This window comes from Piliocolobus tephrosceles, chromosome 5, assembly GCF_002776525.5.
Source record: "Piliocolobus tephrosceles isolate RC106 chromosome 5, ASM277652v3, whole genome shotgun sequence".
In the NCBI taxonomy this organism is placed as follows: domain Eukaryota; kingdom Metazoa; phylum Chordata; class Mammalia; order Primates; family Cercopithecidae; genus Piliocolobus; species Piliocolobus tephrosceles.
In genome coordinates, this window is record NC_045438.1 from 101,285,588 (window position 1) to 101,309,349 (window position 23,762).

A 23,762-nucleotide genomic window follows, 5' to 3' on the forward strand; every position below is an offset into this window, starting at 1 on the left:
GCTTCTTAGGGAAACTGGGATGGGATGAATTGGAATTCCAACCATGTAACTTGCCACTCCAAATGCCTGTTGCTTTTAGTGGCAAGTACCATGACCAAGATTAAATCATGGTAACTGTGTAGTAAAGAATTTTTGCCTTGTCCAAAGAGAGGTCTAGCTTTTGCCCTTGGCCCCTATAAGTAATCTCTAAAGCCCTGGAATGTCGTACCTGATTTTTAAAAAGTGTTTTTGTTTATATGGGGGATTTGAGTCACTACAACAACGCGATGTAGGCAGGGACTTTGGATGGTATCAGCTTGACCTCTCAAGGGGCTGGAGATTGAGGTCAGCCATATGGGTGGTCAGCCAGGCTTGGTTGAGCTTCCCTGGGTGGCAGTACTCCCTGTGTATTGCCACAGAGCAACGCTGGCAAAATAACACTGTCATGCCTTCACAGGGTAAAGACAATTGTAAGCTACATGTTTGGAACTTTTCTGAACTCTGTTCTATGAGCTTCTTGTTTTGGTTGATTTTGTTCTGTATCCATTAGTTCTAATAATGAACAGTGACTGTAACCATTGTATTAGTCCATTCTCATGCTGCTGATAAAGACATACCCAAGACTGGGCAATTTACAAAAGAAAAAGGTTTAATGGACTTAGAGTTCCACATGGCTGGGGAGGCCTCACAATCATGGCAGAAGGCAAGGAGCAGCAAGTCACATCTTACATGGATGGCAGCAGGCAAAAAAATGAGGTTATGCAGGGGAACTCTTCTTTTTAAAACCATAAGATCTTGTGTGACTTATTAACAATCATGAGAACAGCACATGAAAGACCAGCCCCCATGATTCAATTACCTCCCACCAGGTCCCTCCCACAACAAGTGAGAATTCAAGATGAGATTTAGGTGGGGACATAGCCAAGCCATGTCAACAGCTTTCAGTGAGTTCTGTGAGTCCTTCTACCAAGTTATTGAACCCAGGGACAGTATTGGACCCCCAGATTTGCAATTGGAGTCACAGTGAGGACAGTTTTGTAGCCTGTGTTCCTTCTAATATCACAATAACAGGGAAGTCTGTGAGCTATTGAATAATATTGCTGGCTCTGGCTTGAGCTAGCAAATAATAAGGATTATTGAGAATTACAGGGAAAATAAAATGGGGGTAGAACAATGAACACATGTGAGCAGTTCTTCAATCAGAATTGATGGGACTTTCTGAGGCTGAGTGGGAGGTTTAAACAATCAGGTTAAACAGCAGGCAGCCAGACGGAGCCCATGATAGGGAGGGAGGGTCTTGTGAAGGGACCCACCTACCTGCTGGAAGAAAAATGTCTACATTAGAGATTTGGTCTCGGGTCTTGAGGAGATCTTAAGTGCTCTAATCGCCTGACAAACGATTGAAGACCAGTTCCCAATGTTTCATTGATTTTCCTGGGAAAGGGCCAGGCACAAGTGTTAGGCTTGCCTTTTCTTTGCTTTATACCCTACTGTTCTAAGAAGGTCTGAGGGACCAAGTCTAAATTCTGGTTAGTTAAGAAAACCTCCCAGCCAGGTAGAACTGAGCCAGTTACGCAGATTTAACACTCATTCAAGTCAATTTCTCCTTGACCTTCATGAGGAGAAGAAACTGAGGAAGCCACATACCAAGATCATCTATTATAACCCTGTCACTGAAGGATGTGACCAATCTGGAATCAGGCCACTGTTGAAATGATGCTAGGAGTCAGAAACACCTCTGTAGTACCTGAACTGGCCATCCAAACCCATCTTCCAAATCTATCCAGACTCAAAATCATACGATTAGTTACCAAGTACAGACTAGAGGCTGTGCATGGAGGAATGACCTCTCACTTGGCCATGTGACCTTGCATTCTGGCTGATGACATTATTAACACAATTTGCCCAAACTTCAGTGACTAGGTATCAGGCACTGGGGTTTTAAAATATAGAATCCAGGTGACTTTTAGGAACTATCATAGTTCCCTGAGAACAAAAACTCATCCAGATGGAGATTTGTACCTGTGGGTCTCCTGAGAGTTAGCGGAGGCATTTTGGAGAACCTACTTTGAATGTGGTAGGAACTCCATAGAACAATGCTTCTGGAACTGTGGTCTCTGGACTAGCGGCATCAGCATCAGTGGAAATTGGTTAGAAATCCAAACTCCCAGGCCCTACCCAGACTGGCTGAATTAGAAACCCTGGGGGTAGGGCCCAGTTTCTGCATTTTAGCAAGCCCTCCAGCCAGGTGATTCTGATGTGTGCTCAAGTTTGAGAACCACCACCATTAGTAGAATGAGAGAGCTACTGCCAGAATTACGGGAAGAGGGTGGTACAACTCTACCACTGTCACCACATTTGTACTTATATGACTGACCATTAAAGGCTACTTAAAGACTGAAGGGTATGAGAATATGGAGGAAAATTTTTAGATAAGATAATAAGGGGAGGGGAAAAATTTAATAGAAGAATAAAACAAGCTATTGAGAACAAATAAAAGGAAAGAAAATCAAAAAAAAAACTTAAAAAAAAAAGTAAAAACGGTACTATGGTTTGGATTGGTTCATTTGTCTCCACCAAATCTCATGTTAAAATTTAATCTCCAGTGTGGTGGTATTGGGAGGTAGGGCCTAGTAGGAGGTGTTTGGGTCATGGAGGGCAGATGCCTCATAAAGGGATTGTTGTGAGTGGGTTCTGGCTCTTGAAAGACTGGATCAGTTCTTGGAGATATGAATTAGTTCCAGAGAGAATAGGTTGTTACAAAGCCAGGACACCCCTTGGGTTTAGTACCTCTTGACACATGCCTGCTTCCCATCTGATCTCTGCCATGATGTGATGCAGCACAGAAGCCATCCCAGAAGCTGAGAAGATGCCAGCACACTGCTTCTTATACAGCCTACGGAACCAACTAAATAAACCTCTTTTCCTTATCAATTAGCCTCAGGTATTCCTTTATAGCAACACAAAACAGACTAAGATAGATTGGAAGCAGGAAATTTAAACTGGAGAGATACAGGCACATTAAGTGAGGCCAAACAGCTAGAGCTTAAAAATGTGTGCAAAATTGGCCGGGCGCGGTGGCTCATGCCTGTAATCCCAGCACTTTGGGAGGCTGAGGCAGGCGGATCATAAGGTCAGGAGATCGAGACAATGCTGGCTAACACAGTGAAACCCCGTCTCTACTAAAAATACAAAAAATTAGCCAGGCGCGGTGGTGGACGTCCGTAGTCCAGCTACTCAGGAGGCTGAGGCAGGAGAATGGCGTGAACCTGGGAGGCGGAGCTTGCAGTGAGCCGAGATTGCGGCCACTGCACTCCACCCTGGGGCACAGAGCGAGACTCCGTCTAAAAAAAAAAAAAAAAAAAAAATGTGTGCAAGATTTAGATAGACCTGTGCTTGTATTGTAGCTCCACCACTCATTAGTTAAATGATCTCTCTAGCCTTAGTTTCTTAATCTGTAAAATGAAGTGACAACCTGGCCATACTGTTGTGAGGATTCAATGATATAATACATTTGAAGGGCTTAGCACATTAAAAGACTGACACATAGTAACTATGGAATAAATAATAGCTGTTTTTATTAGAAATAGAAAAAATTATAAATAATCAGCCTCCATTATGAAGCTGTAACAGATTCTGATGCATATCAGAGTACATTTGTAATGAAACAAGTAAAAAGAAGTGGAGATCAGGGCAAAAGGAAAGACAAGAAGAAATGAAACTAGGGGGAAAAAAAAGAAATCCATTTGAGATGAGTGATTAGGTAACAGGGGACCCTAATAAAGTCTTGAGTGGAGTTGTCTTTCAGAGTCCTGGCTCCTAACACCCAGGCCTTGATCCAGACCCTTTTACTGAGTGCATCAGGGAGACATACAACATCTCTTTTGCTGTGTTTTGCCTCAGGCCCATCCAAAAACACAGGGACATTTCAGACAATTCGTCTATACCCGCTCCACTCTGGGCCTTCCCTTCTTAGTTCTGCCTACTCTGGAGGAGCGGTTGCTGTTCTGATTGGTCAGGGACCAACACATCGTTGGGACTACGATTACTAGTCCCACAGAGACTCTGCCTCCTCTGCTCTTTTCATCCTGCTCCCAGCTTTCAGAGGGGCGTCTGGCCTGGTGGGAGCTGGCTTCTGGTCCAGCAAGCTAGCTCCTCACTCTCCCTTCAGGGCCCAGGCAGCCACATGGGTAAGTGGGCATAAGAACTTTCTTGGAATGCAGCCGGCTTAGTCTCCCTTACTCCCTGCCTCTCCCTTAAGCTACGCTTCTCCTCAAGGTCCCTGCTTTACATGATTCAGGTGAGGGCCCCTTTTCAAAAATTGTAATCTAGCTGTTTGTTAGAGCCCAGCTCTGGAATATCAGCGGTTACCCAGGTTTTAATTCTTATGTGTTTTGTCCTGCTTTTGTTTCCTGTGTGTGTGTCCTTCCCTTGGGAATCTGAAAGGCAGGCAGGAGTCAGGCTTTTATGGTACCTGGCTTAATATTGGCAAAACTTCACCCTGACAACAGAGATTGGCCTCCAGTGTGTGCTTGGGTCTGTCAAGGAAAGTCCTATCCACTTCAATAAATAGATCTCCACTTTTGTGAAGCCTGAGAACCAAGGCAGCAGCAATCTGTCAGCCCGTGCCTGTGAAGTTGGGTCATTCATGGGCTTAGCCTTTAGACTTTTATTTTTAATACTTATAGAATGTTCTATATGGTGGTTAATTATTTGAATGTTTTCAAATATTCATTCATTCATTCATAAGACATTTATGTAGTGCCTACTAAAGGCACATAGGTGGGCACACTAATGTGCCATCACTGTGCTGGGTTGGGCACAGGAAAACAGAATCATAGAGGGTCCTTATGCGAAAGTGTCTATTTTGAGTAGGTGTAATTCATTCACAGTGTCCTCAAAGTGGCATGGGGAGGGGGGAGAAGTTTAACAAGGCAATCAATTTCTAATTGTTAATCTGGAATTACTAGGAAGTTGTGACCTATGGGCCAGATGTGACAATATCATTTCATTTCATTTCATTTCATCTGGCTCCCAGCAGGCTGAGCAAATGCCATGAGAGCATTTTTATTTATGGCTTTACTCTGGGTATAAAAAGCAGCACAGTCATGCAGTCCTCAAGGCAAAATTCTGTGTGATGTCCTGTGCATTCATTTAAATCCATGAGTGTCTGTGACTATAGTCTCTCTCCCTAACATCCCTTCATGCTCCATTTTTACTTCATTTCTCTATCCCAGTGCTGTCCAATAGCAGTTGATATGGTTTGGCTGTATCCCCAAAATCTCATCTTGAATTGCAATCCCCATAATCCCCAGGTGTCAAAGGAGAGACCAGGTGGAGGTAATTGAATCACAGGGGCCATTTCCCCATGCTGTTCTCGTGATAGTGAGTGAGTTCTCACGAGATCTGATGGTTTTGTAAGTGTTTGGTAGTTCCTTCTGCATTCATTCTTCTTCCCGCTGCCTTGTGAAGAAAGGACCTTGCTTACCGTTTGCCTTCCACCATAATTGTAAGTTTCTTGAGGCCTCCCTAGTCATGCTGAAATGTGGGTCAATTAAACCTCTTTCCTTTATAAATTTTCCAGACTGGGGCAGTTCTTTATAGCAGTGTGAAAATGGACTAATACAGCACTACAATGCAAGCCATGTGTGAATTTTACATTTTCTAGTAGTCAGATTGAAAAGTAATGACACAGGTAAAATTAATTTTTAATAATACATTTTATTTACTCCAATACATCAAAAATATTATTTCAATATATCAATATAAAATTAACAATGAGGTATTTTAGAGTCTTTATATAAGACCTTAAAATCCTACCTGCATTTCACACTTACAGCACATGACAGTTTAAACTAGTTACAACATTGCAAGTGATCAACAACCACATGTGGCTGACTACTGGCTACCCTACTGGACAGCAAAGCTTTAGTTCCTTGTATTAGGTGAGGTTCTCCAGAGACAAAGAACCATTAAGATGGATGGATGGAGAAAGAGAGAGAGAGAGAAAGAGAGAAGAGATTTATTATGGGAATTGGCTTATATTATAATGGAGGCCATGACGTCCCAAGATATGCCATCTGCAAGCTGGAGAACCAGGAAAGCAGGTGGTATAATTCTGAGTCTGAAGACCTGAGAACCAGGGGAGCTGATGGCATAACACCCAGTCTGAGGTCAAAGGCCTGGTTGGGGGAATTGGAGGATGGGAGGCATTGCATAAATCCTAGAGTCCAAAGGTCCTAGAACCAGGATGTCCAAGGGCAGGGGAAATGGATGTCCTAGCTCAAACAGAAAAAGCAAGAGAGAGAATTTACCCTTTCTCTACCTTTTTGCTCTGTTTGGGCCCTCAATGGATTGGATAATGTCTATCCATATTAGTGAGGGCAGATCTTCTTTCCTCGCTGTACTGATTCAAATCTAATCTTTTCCAGAAATACTCTTGAAGACACATCCAGAAATAATGTTTTACCACTTATCTGGGCATCCCTTAACCCAGTCAACTTGACACATAAAATTAAGCATCTCATTCCTTCTCTCTTAAGCTTTTTGCCCTATCACCATCCCCAGCTGTATTTCTGCCATTCAGCCTCCTCTCATATAACGCATATATCTTTGTCTGTAACTGTGAAACTGTAAAAAAGGTATAGTTTGTATTACTTGTGTCAAAAATGTAAGGTTGCTTGCTGTCAAAAAAGAACTACAGCTGGACAATAGTTAAAATGGTAAAAACAGATATTATTTAGAAACTATTGCAATAGGGGAAGAGAGACACCTGTAAAGAACTGGGCTCAATGCCAAATACAGCATGGATAAGTGAGGATTTACAGCTATGGAACAGGGCAGGAAGTCAGTGGATGAAAAATTATGAAGAGGAAACATCAAGGGTAGAAGGATTCTTACTAAACCGACCTAAGATTATTGCAGAAGGCAAGCCAAGGCTGTCAGATATCTAAGGTGGGGAATGAGGAATTTGATGAGATATTGGGAGTGATCAGATATGGGAGAAATTTTCTCTCAAGTGATTTAGCAAGATTCTTGCTAAATTGGGTGAGGCAGACTTGAGAATAGGGTCCAAGGATGAGGCCTAGTTGAAAAGAGGGCTCAGAGGAGCCTGTCTAAAGTTTGGTTAAGGAGAGACCCTTTGTCTGTACATTAACAAGTATGAGCCTCATAACAACCCTTTCAAGTAGGCAGAGCTGGCTAGTACAGTTTGCCACTCCCAGTCAATTTCTCTAAAAATACCAGTAATAATACCAGCTAACACAAGTAACCATTAGCAAGTGCAAGCACTATTTGAAGAACTCCATACATATCAAATAATTCACTAAATTAATTTTCTAAAAATTTATATTATTAGAGACTCTTTTCCCCTCTTGAGAGTCAATTGCCCTTGTTAAAAAGAAAGAATAAAGAAAGCCATTCCTTTGAACCCACAGTTTGTATCCCACAGTACATCAATTACAGATGGTCCAGCAAATACCCCTTTCTTCTCCAATTACAGCAAGTCTGATGCTGGCAGCAACAAAGAGGAAACATGGAGTACCAATAAATCCTTAGCCTCAATAAAGATTACCTTCTCTAAATACTGACTAACACTTTTACAGAGCTATGCCTATTATAGATAGAATTTCACTCAAACACTGTAGAAGTTAACTCTATGAACCACCCCCACAAGTTCTTATTGTTATGAGAGACAAAATAGGAGGGGCCAGAAATGGGACCTTGATCTTCTTACCCCAAATCCAGGCCTCGTTGCCACTAATTTGTACTTTTACATTACAATGACCACTTGATGACTAATTTTTAAAAATGCAAGCAATCAGTCCTATTCTGATTGTCACCGATTCACTGCATATTCAGAGGCCAAAAGTGGATCCTACACAATAATAAAAATAATAATAGCAGCAGCCAAAGCTTACTGAATACTTACTATATTATTTGATATAGTTTGGCTGTGTCCCCACCCAAAATCTCATCTTGAATTGTAATCTGAATTGTAATCCCCATGAGTTGGGGGAGGGACCTCACAGGAGATGATTAGATCATGGGGGCAGTTCCCCCATGCTGTTCTCATGATAGTGAGTTCTCACAAGATCTGATGGTTTTATAAGGCACTTTTCCCCGCTTCACTTTGCACTTCTCTCTCCTGCCACCATGTGAAGAAGGATGTGTTTGCTTCCTGTCCTGTCCTGATTGTTAAATTTCCTTAGGCCTCCCCAGCCATGCATAAATGTGAGTCAATTAAACCTCTTTCCTTTATAAATTACCCAGTCTCATATATTTCCTCATAGCAGCATCACAATGCACTAATACATTATTGTTCTGAGGATTGTATATGTATCAACTCATTTAATTACAACAACTTTAAATGCCGAAGTCACTTATGTTTACAGATCTATTATGTATTCGACTCTTTCACATTTGTGGAAGACAGTTATAGTTGCAAGAATGCTGGCTTTGGAATAAAGAAATAGGAGTGGATTAAATTCTGTCTCTTATATTTCACTGGCTGTGTGACCTTAGAAAAGTTTCTTACTCTACCTACTTTTCAGGGTTATTGTATTTTAAAGTATGTTTAGTGCATTGAACAGACCTTGGTTCATGATCATTCTTATACAGTGTCTCTTAGTTATAGGAGCATTATGTTTATTTGACAGGTGAAGAAACAAGTTCAGATAGGTAACCAGTGAGTGGATACCTAAGATATGGACTCAGGTCTCCTGATTTCAGTGCAACTCTTTTCCCCAGCTACCATGTTGCCACTTTCTTGACAAGAATGACCTGGATCTCAAGTAACTTCTAAAGACTGTAATAACTATGCCAGGTGGACAGTGTTTGCACACTCAGGTTTCTGTTTTATTACTACCACTTTCTAAGTAATCAAGGCCTACCAGACCATATAGAGTGACACCCTGAGACCTAGCTGCTGGACATTATATTAGACTATGAATTTCATCTGGAATTTGAGGGCTTTTGTTTTTGGTTAGCTATGATGTAACTATTAGCAATTATACTATAGTTTGGGAATGATGAGTTTGCTAGTTTAATTGCATTTTATTTGAGTAGAATTCCAAGAACTTTTCTTGAAAAACAATGGACTCAATTGTTCAGCCCTTGTGCTATTTCTGCTTCAGAACCAAACTTTCTTAATGGGCTCCTTTTCTGGGCATTCCTTAACCCAGTCAAGCTGACACATAAAATTAAGCATCCCACCCTTCTCTTTTTGTGGTTAAATTCTTAGGCAGGGACTATAAACTGATAGAGGAATAAAGGAACAATCCCCCTCTTAACTTTAAGAGATTTCTATTTCACACAGAACACCAAATATGTGCCTAAGCCAAGTCATACTTAACTTGGCACTCAAGAAGCAGAAACTAATAAATGTAGTCATTTCAATGGTCCACCTGCAGCCTCATAAATGCATCTGTTATGAAAATAATAATTAAAAAGTTAATTCAAGCCACTGAACTACCACATTTAGAAAAAATAAACTTAAAATATTGACAATGTGCTATTATTTTAATTATTATATTTTGGAGGTAGGTTGCTCATACAACATGTGTTTACCTACAGGAACTAGATTTACTTTTGAGAGAGTGGACAGGAGATACTTTCTTGTTTATGAAGCTACACAAACCTTTAATTATGTCTGCAGCTACTAGATAATATGCAACTGGTTATAAGATTTGGTAACACAATATGATATTAATAGTGTCATACAAACCCATAAACAGAACTGGAAAAATATTCAAAGTACATTTCCTATGGACTTTACCAAGAAACCACCTAAACTCATTCATTTTACATACAAGAAAACTGAGGACCAGAGATCTGAGACTTGCCCAAGAGCTAGTCAGTAACTGGAACTTTCTGTGGCCTTTATCTTGTACCCACTCCCCATATTCATATTGTTTGCTCCCAATATTTGTCCTCAACATATCCAAGAAAAGGCATCCAACTAAACCAACAGCCGTTTGGAAAGAATATCTTTATTTAAGTAAACAAAGATGGTTTAGATGCAGACCCTGCTTTTGCTAAAGTTTATTTTTAAAATTTGTACCCTCACCAATCTTCATATAGAAAAATTGTTTCAAGACAGGGTCTCTGTCACCCAGGCTAGAGTGCAGTGGTGCCATCATAGTTCAGTATAGACTCAAATTCCTGGGCTCAAGTGATCCTCCTGTCTCACTCAGCCCCCCAAGTAGCTGGGACTACAGGAATGCCCCAACACACCCAGCTAGTTTTTTGTTTTGTTTTGTTTTGTTTTGTAGAGAGAGGGTCTTCCTATTTGCATAGGCTGGTGTCAAACACCTGGCCTCAAGAGATACTCCCACTTTGGCCTCCCAAAGTGCTGGAATTACAGATGTAAGCCACCACACCACACCCAGGGGTTGCGTCCTTGATCAAGATATATCCTTAAGTGAATTACAGATAGATGTGATGAAAAGCTGCATTAATTTTTAAATTTCATCTAAAATAGTAAAATTACTTCATGAGCAAGTGACTATAAATGCTTCTACTATCTTCTTGTGGAGGAAAGGCATGGTGACAGCAGTTTCTGATCTGGCTGCAGAGATGACTAAGCCCACGGCCACCAATATGGCCTACAGTGGCCAGCACCAATCTGTTGGGGGTGACACATCTGGGCAAAACCCCAACTGGCACTACACTGGCTTTAAAAGCCATAGAGTGGAGTTAGATGATTCAACTAGTATTTACTGGGACAGGAGGTTTTCCCATGGCAGAAAGTTATGTCAGTTATGGAAGACAGTATTCACTTACTAAGCCTTCTCTTTAGTCTCCTCCATCAAGCCTCTTGCCTGCCTAGGCCTCTCAAGTACTGCTTACCATCAATCATACCATAGAGTCTGGATTTGAAATCCCACCCATCAATGTTTCACTTTGAAGCCTTGAGGAAGCTGATGAGTTCTGTACTGAGTGCTCTTCACCTATTCCTTTGTTCCTGCGCATGTGCATGCACACACACACCTGTTGGTTTCATCCTGTCATTATGCACAAGTTCCTATCAGATTATAATTGCACTATCACCATCACTTCCCACCTGTATTAGTTTGCTACAGCTGCTGTAAGAAAGTTCCACAAACTGGGTGGCTTAAACAGCAGAAATTTATGTCTCAACATTCTGGAGGTCTAAGGTTCAAAAATTAAGTTGTCAGCAGGGCCACACTCACTTCAAATGCACCAGGGAAGTATCTGTTCCATGTCCCTCTCCTAGCTTCTGGTGGTTTTTTGGAAAGCTTTGGCATTCCTTCACTGGTGGCAATATAGCTCCAATCTTCATATGGTGTTCTCCCTGTGTTCAAGCCCCTATGTCTAAACATCCCCTTTTAATAAGAACACCATTCACATTGAATTAGGGATCTACCCTACTCCAGTATTAACTCACCTCAGCTGCTTACATCTGCAATGACCCTGTTTCCAAATAAGGTCACATTCTGAGGTACTGGGGGTTAGGACTTTGATGGATGACTTTTGAGGGGACACATTCAACCCATAATATTTTGCACAAATCAGGCCCTCGATGTAGTTCTTAAAACAAGAGCAGTTGGAAGCAGTATTATCTTGGCAAACAAGTGGTAGAACATAACCTATTTTACATATTTTAATTTTTTATCATGGAAATGTTGAAACATATGCAAAAATAGGCCCAATAATATAGGAACCCCAGATCTTCCTTTCCCAGTTTCGACAATTACAACCCATGGCCAATGTTGTTGCATCCCCCTCCTGTAAGATAGAGGAAGATTCCCTTAAAATTATAAACTACAGTGTCTAAAACTACATTCATCTATGTTATCTACTTTGATTTTCATAACAACCGGAAAGGTAGGTTATGTAGTTTTACAATAAAATTCGTGTCTAACAAATTACTATTTTAATGTAAATGCCAATTTTTAAGATAGTGAGGGGAAAAAAGAAAGAATGCCAGTATGTCTTTATGCACATTTTATTGGGTTTTTGTGCATTCTAATCCATTAATAAAAGTAAAGGAAGGAACACTGGTATGTTATATCATCAGCTCTTATTCACACTGAATGGAATTAGTTTTCAATGGAATTGTTAAGGTAAATTGCCAATTTCTACTTTTCTAGAAAATCACTTTTACTGAAAAACCGTGTTCCTAACCCATCCTATAAAAATGGGATTTTACTGAACTACCTCTAATGTCACATTTTGTACATAATAGCTGCAAATGTCTAAAATGTTAAGGAAACATTATAATTTAGAACAATTCTAGGCAAAAAGTGATATTTGTAGAGGATCCAGATGCATAAAAAAAAAAATGAGCCATTTAATTTGTAGTTTAGATGTCATTTTTCTGACAGTTATCAGTGAAACTGTCATGTATCCCTGGAATTTGGGGCTATTAGATTTATTTTGATATCATTCTTTCACATAATTGTGTCTGATATTTTAATAGAAGGTATTTATGTTCACATGCATGTGGACATTGATTATCAATACTTTCATGTTACATTATTACTCTTAGTAATAATGTAATGTTAGTTCTGATTCTCTTCAAAACCTAATTTGCATAACTACAATGTTATATATTTATAAATACTTAATTTTGTATAGTTTTTAAACAACCCTTTTCCTACTTGACTAAGAATATCAAAGATGTCCCCAAATGCTTACTTGAAGATTGATTTAGTCACGCTAGCAGAACCCCAGGCTTAAATGTCAAATGGGATCAGTTCTGTACAGTGCACCAACCATACTGTAATCTTTCTGCTGCTGAAGTTACAGTTGTATATTACTCATCAAGGCAAAATGTAAATGTTTAGTGATTATATGATATGTTTTTTGTTAACTCCCCAAATGGGATTTTTTTTACCTTTGTTTATCTGAGAACAACAACTGAATGCTGAAATGCAGTGGCTGATGCCAGCAATCTAAGGCTTCATTAGTACAGATGAAGCAATGCTCACTTTGCTACACAAATAATTAGAGAGATTAAATGAAAATAAACACTGAGAGGATGTGCAGACGCTCCAAAGTTAGGTAATTATTTTAATTACTCTAGTGACTTCCAGCAGCCTTCATTATCAGCTACAGATCAAGCTTAAATTGTTTTATGTAAGAATATCATAAGCTATATGGAAAAGTACTATAGCTTACTTGGTGATTATGCTTCATAAAAATGACATTTTCTCCAAGCTCCCATTTAAAGGAGTTGTTTCCATTCCAGCTCCTGATAGACTTGTGACATATTTTTGAAGTAAGTTTTTGCACTTAAAAATGTTTTGCCCTGGTTTTCTACTTCAAATGGACATCCTTAATAATAATTTTTGTATCTTGTATCTTTGTTCAGATTTAATCATAAGAGATTTGGGGCCACATATTGAGTGGCTTAATGTAAAACAATATAGCATATTCAGCCATTTGAAATAAATGTCACTTGGAATGTCATCCTTATTGCATGACAAGCTATACCTTGTATTTGGGGTAAATTGATTTCTTCTTTGTTCCCCTCCCTACACCAACTTGGGAAGACCCTAACAGACACTCTAGGAATCATCTTCATTATAAGCAGAAGTACTATTTAGAAGCATTATCAGTCCTGTTTAGATTTAATTTTATATTCATTTGATAACAATGATCTATCAAGATCTCTTGTGTTAAATTGTTCTTTTGAGGAAGGGTTATCTGTATTTAAATATCATTTATTGACTGCCTGTGTAATAATAACTCTTCTTCAAAGTACCCAACATACACCATTTAATCCTTGCAAGATTCCCATGGAGTATGTATTATTAACCCCATTTTCCAGATGAGGAAACAGGCCTTGGGAGGTTCACTGATCTTCTAAAGTTGCACAGTAGAAAGCATCCCAGATGGGACTCAAACCCAGGTCTGCCTGACTCCAAGAAACATGAAGCTCCCCAACAGATGACTGAATGAAGTAAACCCGGGTACAAATGCTAAGGGTAATAGAAAAAATGAAGTGACAGTTTGTGATGTGCTAATTAAGTGTTGTGTTTTATGACACCCATGAACTCCAGGCATGAGCTAAAGTCTCAAACTGCAAATTCGATTGATTTTGAAAGTAGTTTGGGCTAGGCACAATGGCTCACATCTGTAATCCCAACACTTTGGGAGGCCAAGGCAGGAGGACTGCTTGAGCCCAGGAGTTCAAGACCATCTTGGGTAACAGGAGACCCCAGTCTAAAAAAACTAAAATGAAAAAATTAGCAGGGTGTAGCAGCTTATATCTGTAGTTCCAGCTACTCAAAATACTGAGGCAGGACGATTGCTTGAGCCTAGGACATCGAGACTGACGTGAACTGTGTTCAAGTCACTGCACCCCAGCATTGGCATTGAAGAGAGACTCTCTCTCTCTCTCTCTCTCTCTGTCACACACACACACATGCAGTGTTTCATCTCTGAATAGCCCTTGTTCCTGGAGAGGATGCAATAGGAAATAGGTTTTATGGCCTAGCTGGACCAACGAAAAGTTCCCCACTAACAAAGGTTAGTGAGTTTTTAGTACAATTCAGAAACCGCTTGAGTTTTACTCCAGCAAACACAGGTCATTTTAACCAAATTTAAAATTTCCAACAGGATGAACCAGACTTCAGTAACCTAGGGGAGAGGGGTGCACTACTTTCTAAAAAAAATATTTTCTTAAAGGGAAGCCTTGACTTCCTTCCTCTTCCCCATCCTGGCATGATGCTGGCGCAGAATACATTTCCAAAGTTGTGTTATATTCAGAGGCACATTAAGCTATTCGAGAATATGGGAAGAGGTCTAATGGCTTCATTGTTTCCTATGTTTAGAATGCACTAATCTGCAGAGCTTAATGTATGAGTTGTGGGTAGCACAGGGAAGTTGGGACAGAAGGCGAGCTCTAGCGAGTTGTTGGGGTGGCTGGGTGTTAGTTTGCAATTTCACTCTCAGGTTTCAGAATCTGAAGAAGTAGTTAGGGAAATTCACAGATGAGCCAATGCCTTTTAACAGGTAGGGGGTTCAGGACTGGGAGAAGAGGAGCTGTCAGAAAAGCTGGAGAGCCATTCGCCCCAGAGCTCTCAGTTGCACCAGAACGCACAGTCGGAGAGAGGTTTATCTGTGAAGAAGCCTGAGAAAGGCAGACAACCCAGACAAGATGGGCTCAGAAATTATTTATCACAGGCTAGGGCAGAAGAGTCTGGAGCTTTCCTTCTGCTTTACAAGCACTTCCCTGGGACGTGCCTGGGAAGCACAGCCCTTCTTCCGGTAAGTTACAGAAGGTCAGGCACTCAGCTAGTAGACCGGCTGGACTTTTTAGGCAAAAAGTGTCTAAACTAAGTGCCAAGTGTTTACCTGGGGTCTTCCAGACCCCTATCATGGTACCTATGGTATCTATTAGACATGGTACCCTCTATTTGATTTTAATGGCATCATCTTTATATCTAGGAAGGCCAACCCGGCCCGGCTGTGTCGGGTGGGATTTCTGCAGGCCATGCAGTGAGGACGCCATCAGCTATAGATACACGCAGGAGACGTGTATTTCCACTATGCCACTTGCCACTGACCTCAGAGAAATTATTTTAAACCCTAAACCTCAGCTTCCTCATCCTGAAAATGAAGGTGATTCTACTTCCTAGGCCTTCTTGACAGGAGCCTTGGGAGGCTTGAACGGAATAATTCCGGTGACAGCGAAGAACTGGGAGGGACCCTGACTCCAAATTACCGAAGAAAAATAGTTAAACATGCTCAGCTGGAGTTTTAGGAACCGCCCTCCAACCCCCCAAGATCAAACTGCATTCAGGCAGCAGCCCTCCGAATTGATTCTTTCTTATGGACTATCTCACGTGCCAAACACCTATGTGCTGCACCCCTGCATCTCCGTGGGCTCCTGCTGATGTCTGCCTTGCAGTGAAAGCGCTTTTTGTTGCCGCTCTTCGAAACACGCCAGCACATCAACGCGGCAGCTGGGAGCAGGAGGAGGGATCCCTTCCCTTTCTCCCCTCCTTTCACTCGGAACCCTGGGAATCAGCACCAAAGCGCGTAGCCCGGCAAGTTTCCGCAAGTGAATGGATTTTCCTGCCTCATCTCCAAAGACGTTGCGCTATTTCACAAAGCTAAAGAGAGGTGAACGAGCATACCCTCTCCCGGAGGTCGTGCAGCCCCACGGGGACGCTCCTCCCGCTCCTCCACCCGCGGTGCAGCGGCTGCCTCCAGAGCTTGCTCGCGGGGCCGTTAGCGCCAGACCCGGCTGAGAGCCGGGGGGCCCCTCCCCGCCTCCCTCTCGCAGCCCCTCTCCGCCAGTAGCAGCGCTGCTGTCTTCCCACAGGAGGACTTGGGAGGACGCTGGAGTCTGCAGTGCCCCCGCCCCCTCGCTTTTTCTTTCTTTCCTTGCTTTGGGATCTTGCTGCTGGATCCGGGAGAGGTTCTGAGAAGACAAGAGCGAGGGACTGAGCGCAGGCTTCCGCTGCGGCGCGCGAACACAGCCGGGGCCACAACCCCCAGCGTCCCCTCCCGCTCCTCGCCACCCCGGCGGGAATGTGAGGAAGGAAAGCCCCCAGCGCCGCCGCCCGCCCTCGAAGGCGTCCCAGAGAGCATCCTGGGGGCCCGCCGCTGGAGCCCCTGTTCCCGCAGCACCGCGGGACTGGAGCGGCGAGGTGCGCCGGGTGCCGCTTCTCGGCTCCCACTCTTCCGAAAGAGCGCGGTGGGGATCAGCGCTTTCCCCGCACTCGGCACAACTCTGGGACCGGCGGCGCGCGGCTGGACCGAGTCCCGTTTCCCGCCAGCTCACCCGGAGTCGGGGGCAGCCCCTGCCCGCTCCCCTGCACCCCTTATCGCTCTAGCTTGCCCGAACCTGCCGCTCCTCCACGCCCAGGTAGTGAGCCCCGCGGCTTCAGGTCTCTGCAGCGCCCTCGGCCCCATGGACAGCGCACCCGTCACCACTTCCTAAGTGCTGGCTCCGCCGCCGTCCAAGCTGCGCACCGGGGTCCCTCGGCTCGCCCGTCTCTGGGGTGTCCGAGAGGCCGGGGAGTGTGCATCATGAAGTCCGTGCTGTTCACCCGCTTCTTCATCCTCCTGCCCTGGATCCTAATTGTCATCATCATGCTCGACGTGGACACTCGCAAGCCGGCGCCACCCCTCACCCCGCGCCCCTACTTCTCTCCCTACGCGGTGGGCCGCGGGGGTGCCCGACTCCCGCTCCGCAGGGGCGGCCCGGCTCACGGGACCCAAAAGCGCAACCAATCTCGGCCGCAGCCTCAGCCGGAGCCGCAGCTGCCCACCATCTATGCCATCACGCCCACCTACAGCCGCCCGGTGCAGAAAGCGGAGCTGACCCGCCTGGCCAACACGTTCCGCCAGGTGGCGCAGCTGCACTGGATCCTGGTGGAGGACGCGGCGGCGCGCAGCGAGCTGGTGAGCCGCTTCCTGGCGCGGGCCGGGCTGCCCAGCACGCACCTACACGTGCCCACGCCGCGGCGCTATAAGCGGCCCGGGCTGCCGCGCGCCACTGAGCAGCGCAACGCGGGCCTCGCCTGGCTGCGCCAGAGGCACCAGCACCAGCGCGCGCAGCCCGGCGTGCTCTTCTTCGCCGACGACGACAACACCTATAGTCTGGAGCTCTTCCAGGAGGTAGAGGCCAGCCCGCCCCACTGAGTGGGCGAGGGCGCGGGTGGGGGACGCCCGGGCCGGCCAGGCTGCAGCCACACGCCCCTTGCACTCCGGGTGCACTTTTGAGTTCTCAGTTCTCCATACGCGCATTCGGGGCCCCGGTTGGAGCGGCTCCTTGCTGGCACTCCGCAGCCTACGCTGGCCGTGGGTGTGGAAGGGGTGTGTGAGAGAGGATCACTGTGGCTCAAGGGGCGGGAGTCTTCTCTGGATTTTCTATGTGGAGATTGGAGGGTGGTGGGGGGGGGGGGGGGGGAGAATAGCACAGGTGGGAGGCGCGGGAATGATTTCCAGGGGCCGGGCTCCTGCCGACCTGAGGATGGAGCCTAGACCTGCAGGCGCTGGCTGCGAGACGAGACCAGGGAGGGACCTGCACCGTAAGGGGTGGCGGCGGGGCAGTGGGGAGCGGGTAGGCGTGGTGTTACTCGAGGCCTTTCAGTGCCTACAGGTGTGAGTCTCAGTCTAGGACCATGTAGGGAGAAAGGTGGAGATAGCCTAGAGAGAAATTTCACTATTGCAGCCCACTGGCACGGAAATGGTTGTTAGAAGAAACACTGACTTCTGTGGCGGTCCTTCCTCTCTTTCCCACACCTCATAAAAGTCTTTTCTGATCCTCCGGATTACATTTGTGTTTTTTTGTTTTGTTTTGTTTTGTTTGCAAGAAAATCCTTTCTGGAAAATAAACTGTTCTGCCCTGTGGTTATGTCTTTTTTGCAGCCCAAGGTAATCATCTGGGCTGCCTGGTCCCTTTTCACGACCTTTCTCTAAGGCCTCTTTTTGGCGAGTTAGCCAGGACACATTTGGCGGGGCCTTTTGCCTCGTCCTGGTGCTCTCTGTGAGGTCCTGAGTGCAGCCGGGCTCCCTGCTGTTGAAATGGCCCCTGAGTTCCCTGCGGGCGCACACACAACCCCAGCAGGCACAGGGTTAGAACAGGTGTTCTTCCTTGAGGCTGGTATCTTGCGGTGTGTGTGTGTGTGTGCAGCCTGCAAATGAGACTGAGTGGCATGGGTTTTGTCAGTTTTCTTCTCTCTATGCAATTACAGCCAAAGAAAATCTTCTTGATTGATTTGACGCCCTGTGAGACTGTTGCCTTCCTCCACCTGAAATTTCTTGACGTCCTGATTCGGAGAGACTCCCTCCGCCCCAATTCCTCTTCTCTCAAGTAAACTGGACATTGGGAAAATACTGTGTGTGAGTTGGACACTGAACTCCTAAAATAATCTGTGTGTCTGGTCATCAGATACCCTAACTGCTCCCCACACTTTCATCCTCATCTCTGGTTTGCTTTCTTAACCTCAGGGCAGAGCTATTCTATACTCTTCCAGTTTAATTTTTCTTTGTGGCTTTAAAAAAAAATTCTTAAAGGTAATTGCTGCCTTCATTTCTATTCATCCTCTCTTTCATGAATAAAAGGCACAGTAATTGTTTTTCATCTTTTCTTTTCCATCCTTTCACTGTAGAGGACTTTCTTTCCGAGTTTCTCCAGATGAATAAGTAAGCTTGGCATTGTATAGTATGGTCCTTACTCAACCCAAGATTAGAGATACCATCTGACGTTTTCAATTGGTCTTTTAATCCTGCTTCAGCACCCCCCCCCCAAAAAAAAAGAAGTGGCTTGCATCTGAAGCGAAGACTGTACATTTCAATGCACCATAATTTTTAAACTGCAAGGTTTTTTTTTTTTTCTTCTACAACTTGGAAGTTGCCTTGTCTGTGAAAATATGTGGTCTTATTGAAATAAAATAGTGCACGTTACTGTTAATGAATATTGTAGGAGGCTAGATTGTGAAGGAGGAATGATTCAGTTTATTCTGAGCTTCTAGCCTCTTGGTGTGAGGTGTTAGAAGAGTTGGCACATGCAGGCAGTGAAATGATTCAGGACATAGCCTTCCTTTGATGCTTCCCAAGCTGAAAGGAGGGCTTGTTGGTGGGGGATATTAAGCATCAGGAGAAAATTCCAGTAGGTTTTTCATTAGTCCATATGGGGCAAAATATAAAATGAGGTGAGGGTAAGGAGAAAAAATAGTATTGTCAGAGAGGACATTATAAAGGAAAACACGCAAAACTTTCAAGACACTAAACTTTTGTACAACTGGAAGTAATGCAATAATCAAAATAAGAACATATGCAACATTTTTTAATGTTGAGGTGCCACATATACAAAATATAAACAGGTTTGTTGTTTTTGTTGTCATTTTAAGCATAATAGGCATGACATACTTAGAATTTAAGTTTTCTAGCTCCTGGAGGTCACTCCTAGACAGTAATTTTATGACTAGTACCTTTCTCTACCATTCCCCCACCAGCAATGTTTTTGGACAGATTAGGGCTTTGTTTGACATGTGTGTATGCTAATACATTCAGTTTTCTTTTCTTTTTTTTTTTTTTTTTTTGAGATGGAGTCTCGCTCTGTCGCCCTGGCTGGAGTGCAGTGGCACAATCTCGGCTCACTGCAAGCTCTGCCTCCCAGGTTCACACCATTCTCCTGCCTCAGCCTCCCTAGTAGCTGGGACTACAGGCGCCCGCCACCACGCCCGGCTAATTGTATTTTTAGTAGATACGGGTTTCACGTGTTAGCCAGGATGGTCTCCATCTCCTGACCTCATGATCCGCCCACCTCGGCCTCCCAAAGTGCTGGGATTACAGGCGTGAGCCACTGCGCCCAGCCAGTTTTCTTTATTATAACCTTTTGCGTGCATGGCAAGCATTAATGAACTCATTAGGCTAGTGGAATTTATGAATTCTTAATCTTGTGCATTTTCCAGAATTTGGAAACCCTTAGGTTTATTAATGAGACAGCCTACCATACACCCATTCTCAGATTAATGATTCCGTGTAAAATTACAGTTTAGACATTGTTCTCTGGAGAAAAGGTAGGACCAGATAAAACATTGAAAATCTGCAGCTCCTTGGGGGAAAGCAGAGATGCTGATTAGGAATGCTATAGGGCTGAGGCATATATCTCAGCCCTTTATATTGTGCATGCACACCAATTAGTTTTTAAGTAATTCACGGTACTTAAGGAAAGAATACCCCAAGTCAGGTTTCATCTTTTATTCATGGTGCTTCTAATTTCCATGGTTGATGTTAAAGTGGATAAGATAAAAGGAGGAAAATGAACCAGGTACAAATTAGCTCGGTAAGTATTGGCTGCAAATGAAGGAAAGCAAAGGATGAAAGGTCTCCAAATTAAATTAAAGACGCAACAGGCAATCTGTGTTCAATTATTTCTCCCTGGTAACTGGAATGGTGCTTTGTCATCTCATACAGCTAACTAATTTTCAGCCTTTCCTTTCAACTGAGCTGCACCGCCAGGAAAGAAATATTTGCATTGAACACTCTTATGTTAACAGCCAAATCCATTTGCAAATGAAGTTTTAGTGTGAATCTTAGCCACAAAAATGGGGCTGTTCATTGGAGAAGGAGGTGGTAGGGTTTTTCAGGTTTCAAATATCTCAACAGCTACTCCTTTTCCTGTGGCATTGATGGGGTTTTGCATCGTGGATCACAGGTAATCCTGCCTCCCTGTGCATCCTATCGATCTACCTTTCTGGAAAAGCTTATTTGCAAAGGATTTAAGCTGCTTTAATAAAAGCCACAACTACAGATAAATGTGACTTTATTTTTAGTCATGTTTTCAATAACACTATTGATCAGGTTTCTGTTTTTCACCAGAAAACCTTCAAAGCTTTCTTAAATTTAAAATAGATGCTTTTCAGGTGAAGTTGGTTTCACCTCTGGAAATCAATTGAATTGAAACCTTAAAAAAAAAAAAAAAAAAGTAACGCTTTCCAAGCAAGAGAAAAAAAAACTTCAGAAATTTTGAATTTAATGAAATAAGACTGGAAGACAGGCTGGCTCTCAGACACTTAAGGGATTGTCAAAGGAGTCAGTGACTGAGATTACATCTAGAAGATGGAAAGCAATGAACTAAAGAAGCCCCTTGTTTGAATCTTTTGTTGGCTGCTATTAAGCTATTTGTGTACTAGGCAGGTAAAGGAGTTTTGAGGTTCAATTCTGTCTTGCTCTTTTTCAGAAGTATTTGTGTGCTTTCCCTCTTTACCTGCTGCTTATTGGAGTCATAATCTGAAGGATATATGAATTTACAATGTTTGGCCCTTTTCCCCCTGAATAGTACTTCTATATATGTTTCCCGAAAGGAAACATGAGATTTACCTTTTACCCTTGGTATATTTACTTTATGTAGGGTAATTCTTTTTAAAGTGAAGGAACCTAGAAGATTTTCTTGGGTGGAACATTAAAAGACCATTTTACCTGAAATGTGCCCCTTGTATTTTATTTCTCTCCCTCTGAAAGCTATTAAGAGTCATGCCATAGGTCTGATAAAATGTGAGAATTTTATAGAAATGTATATATGAAACTACAGCCAGTTTTCTTAGGCTGTAAATGTTAGGTTTTATTTACTCTCCCTGGGTGTACAGTATTTGAATTGTGGTTCATTTTTTATAAGAGTTTTCTTTGGAGACCAGCAGTTTTCATTTGGATGTTGATATTTTAATGGGCCAGAAATAACAATTTGGGCCTAAAGATGTTCTCCTTTCTGCCTCTTCCTATTGTCTTTTTCCATCATTCTTCCTCTCTCAACCTACTTTTCACTGATGATTCTGTCTCGTGAGTAGACATGAAAACATGTTTGGATTATTGCTTGGTGCAATGAATGTTGTGTCTTTTAAACACTTAGGCTGTTGTTGCTTCTTAGAAACCATAGTGGGTGGCTTCCTTTTTGCTCTCTACTCCGCTTGCCTCTAAATTACAAGCTGGTAAATTTTCTCTTGTGTGAACAGTAATGGAATAGTAATTGCTTTTAAGGCATGCTGCAAAAGCAAAATAGAAAAACCAAAGTCAATGGTCTTATTTATTAACTGTTTCAGGTGATATTCAAGTAGTGGTAGGTTTTTTGTTGTCATTGTTTTTTTGCACAGAATTCAATATTGCACAGATATGTCTGTTTAAATGTTTTGGACTCTGGAATATTCAGCCTGTGTAAGTTAACACATATATATTTGATTCATAGTGCTTGTGAAGCATGAAATTTAAGTTTTGCATGGAGCTCAAATTCTCCCACCAAAATACAAATAAAAGTGTTATACCAGTACATAGATAAGTATGTAGGTAGGTTTAGAATAGATCTCCAAAGCACAGAAATAAAACTAAGATAATTTGTTGTTCATGCCTGGTCATTTTTGCACACAATTTTAAATAAATGTTAATACCCTATATCATGGATATAAGCAAAATATAGTTGACATAAATTGAGCATTTACTATAGGCAAGGAAGTAGTCTTAGGGTTTTACATGTATTATTTAATCCTCATAACACCCTGAGGTAGGTAATAGTACTGTCTCTGTTTGTTTTTTTAATACTAATGCTAATATTTAGTTATGGACCCAGTCCCTTGGTGAGTACAAAGGACTTAAACAAATGCAACCTGACTGTAATATAGTTGTTTACCTCTGAGCTATATAACCAGTATCCCCACTTTTAACAGAAGCATTAGGAAGTAACTTGAAAATGTCATGTAGCTGTTACGTGGCAGAGACATGATTTTGAACCCAAGTGCCCTGGTTCTGGCACCTGCATTGTTGACTGTCCTGAAACTCATGTCATTTAACACACATAGTCACATCAAAATACGTCATTATTATAATAAGTAAAGCACCTGATTAGCAGGAGCCTTGTGATATTACTGTCTTCTGCCATCCTTGAATTCAGGTCTGTCTTCTTGGTTATGTCAACTTTTAGCTTTCTCTTTTGACCTTTGGTTACTTTTTTCCTTTTTGTTGTTAATGTTTTAAATTGAAAAATTTATATGTTAATACATTTGTTGTGTAGACTATAATGTTTTGATATAGGTATACATTGTGGAATTACTAAAGCTAATTAATATATTCATTACCTTACAAATTTATCATTTTTGTGCGTGTGGTGAAAATATTTAAAATCTACTCAGCAATTTGCAGGTGTACAATACATTGTTAATAACTATAGTTACCAATTTGTGGTGCAGTTGATCTTCTAAATTTATTCTTCCTTCCTGAAAATTTGTATCCTTTGACCAAACATTTCCCCAATTCCTGCCCCTACCTTTTTTCCCCTGATAATATTTGGTCTTGTGAAAATTTTATCT

The 23,762-nt window shown here is 42.6% G+C and overlaps 1 protein-coding gene across 1 annotated transcript in view; it reads left to right on the forward strand.

The window, feature by feature from the left end:
* Positions 1–16,986: 16,986 nt before the first annotated feature.
* B3GAT2 (beta-1,3-glucuronyltransferase 2) overlaps positions 16,987–23,762 on the forward strand; it is a 69,357-nt gene continuing 62,581 nt past the window's right edge. Inside the window, exon 1 of the mRNA XM_023195152.2 lies at positions 16,987–17,577. Coding sequence (XP_023050920.1) covers positions 16,987–17,577 — 591 coding nt within the window. The remainder of the gene's footprint in view (positions 17,578–23,762) is intronic.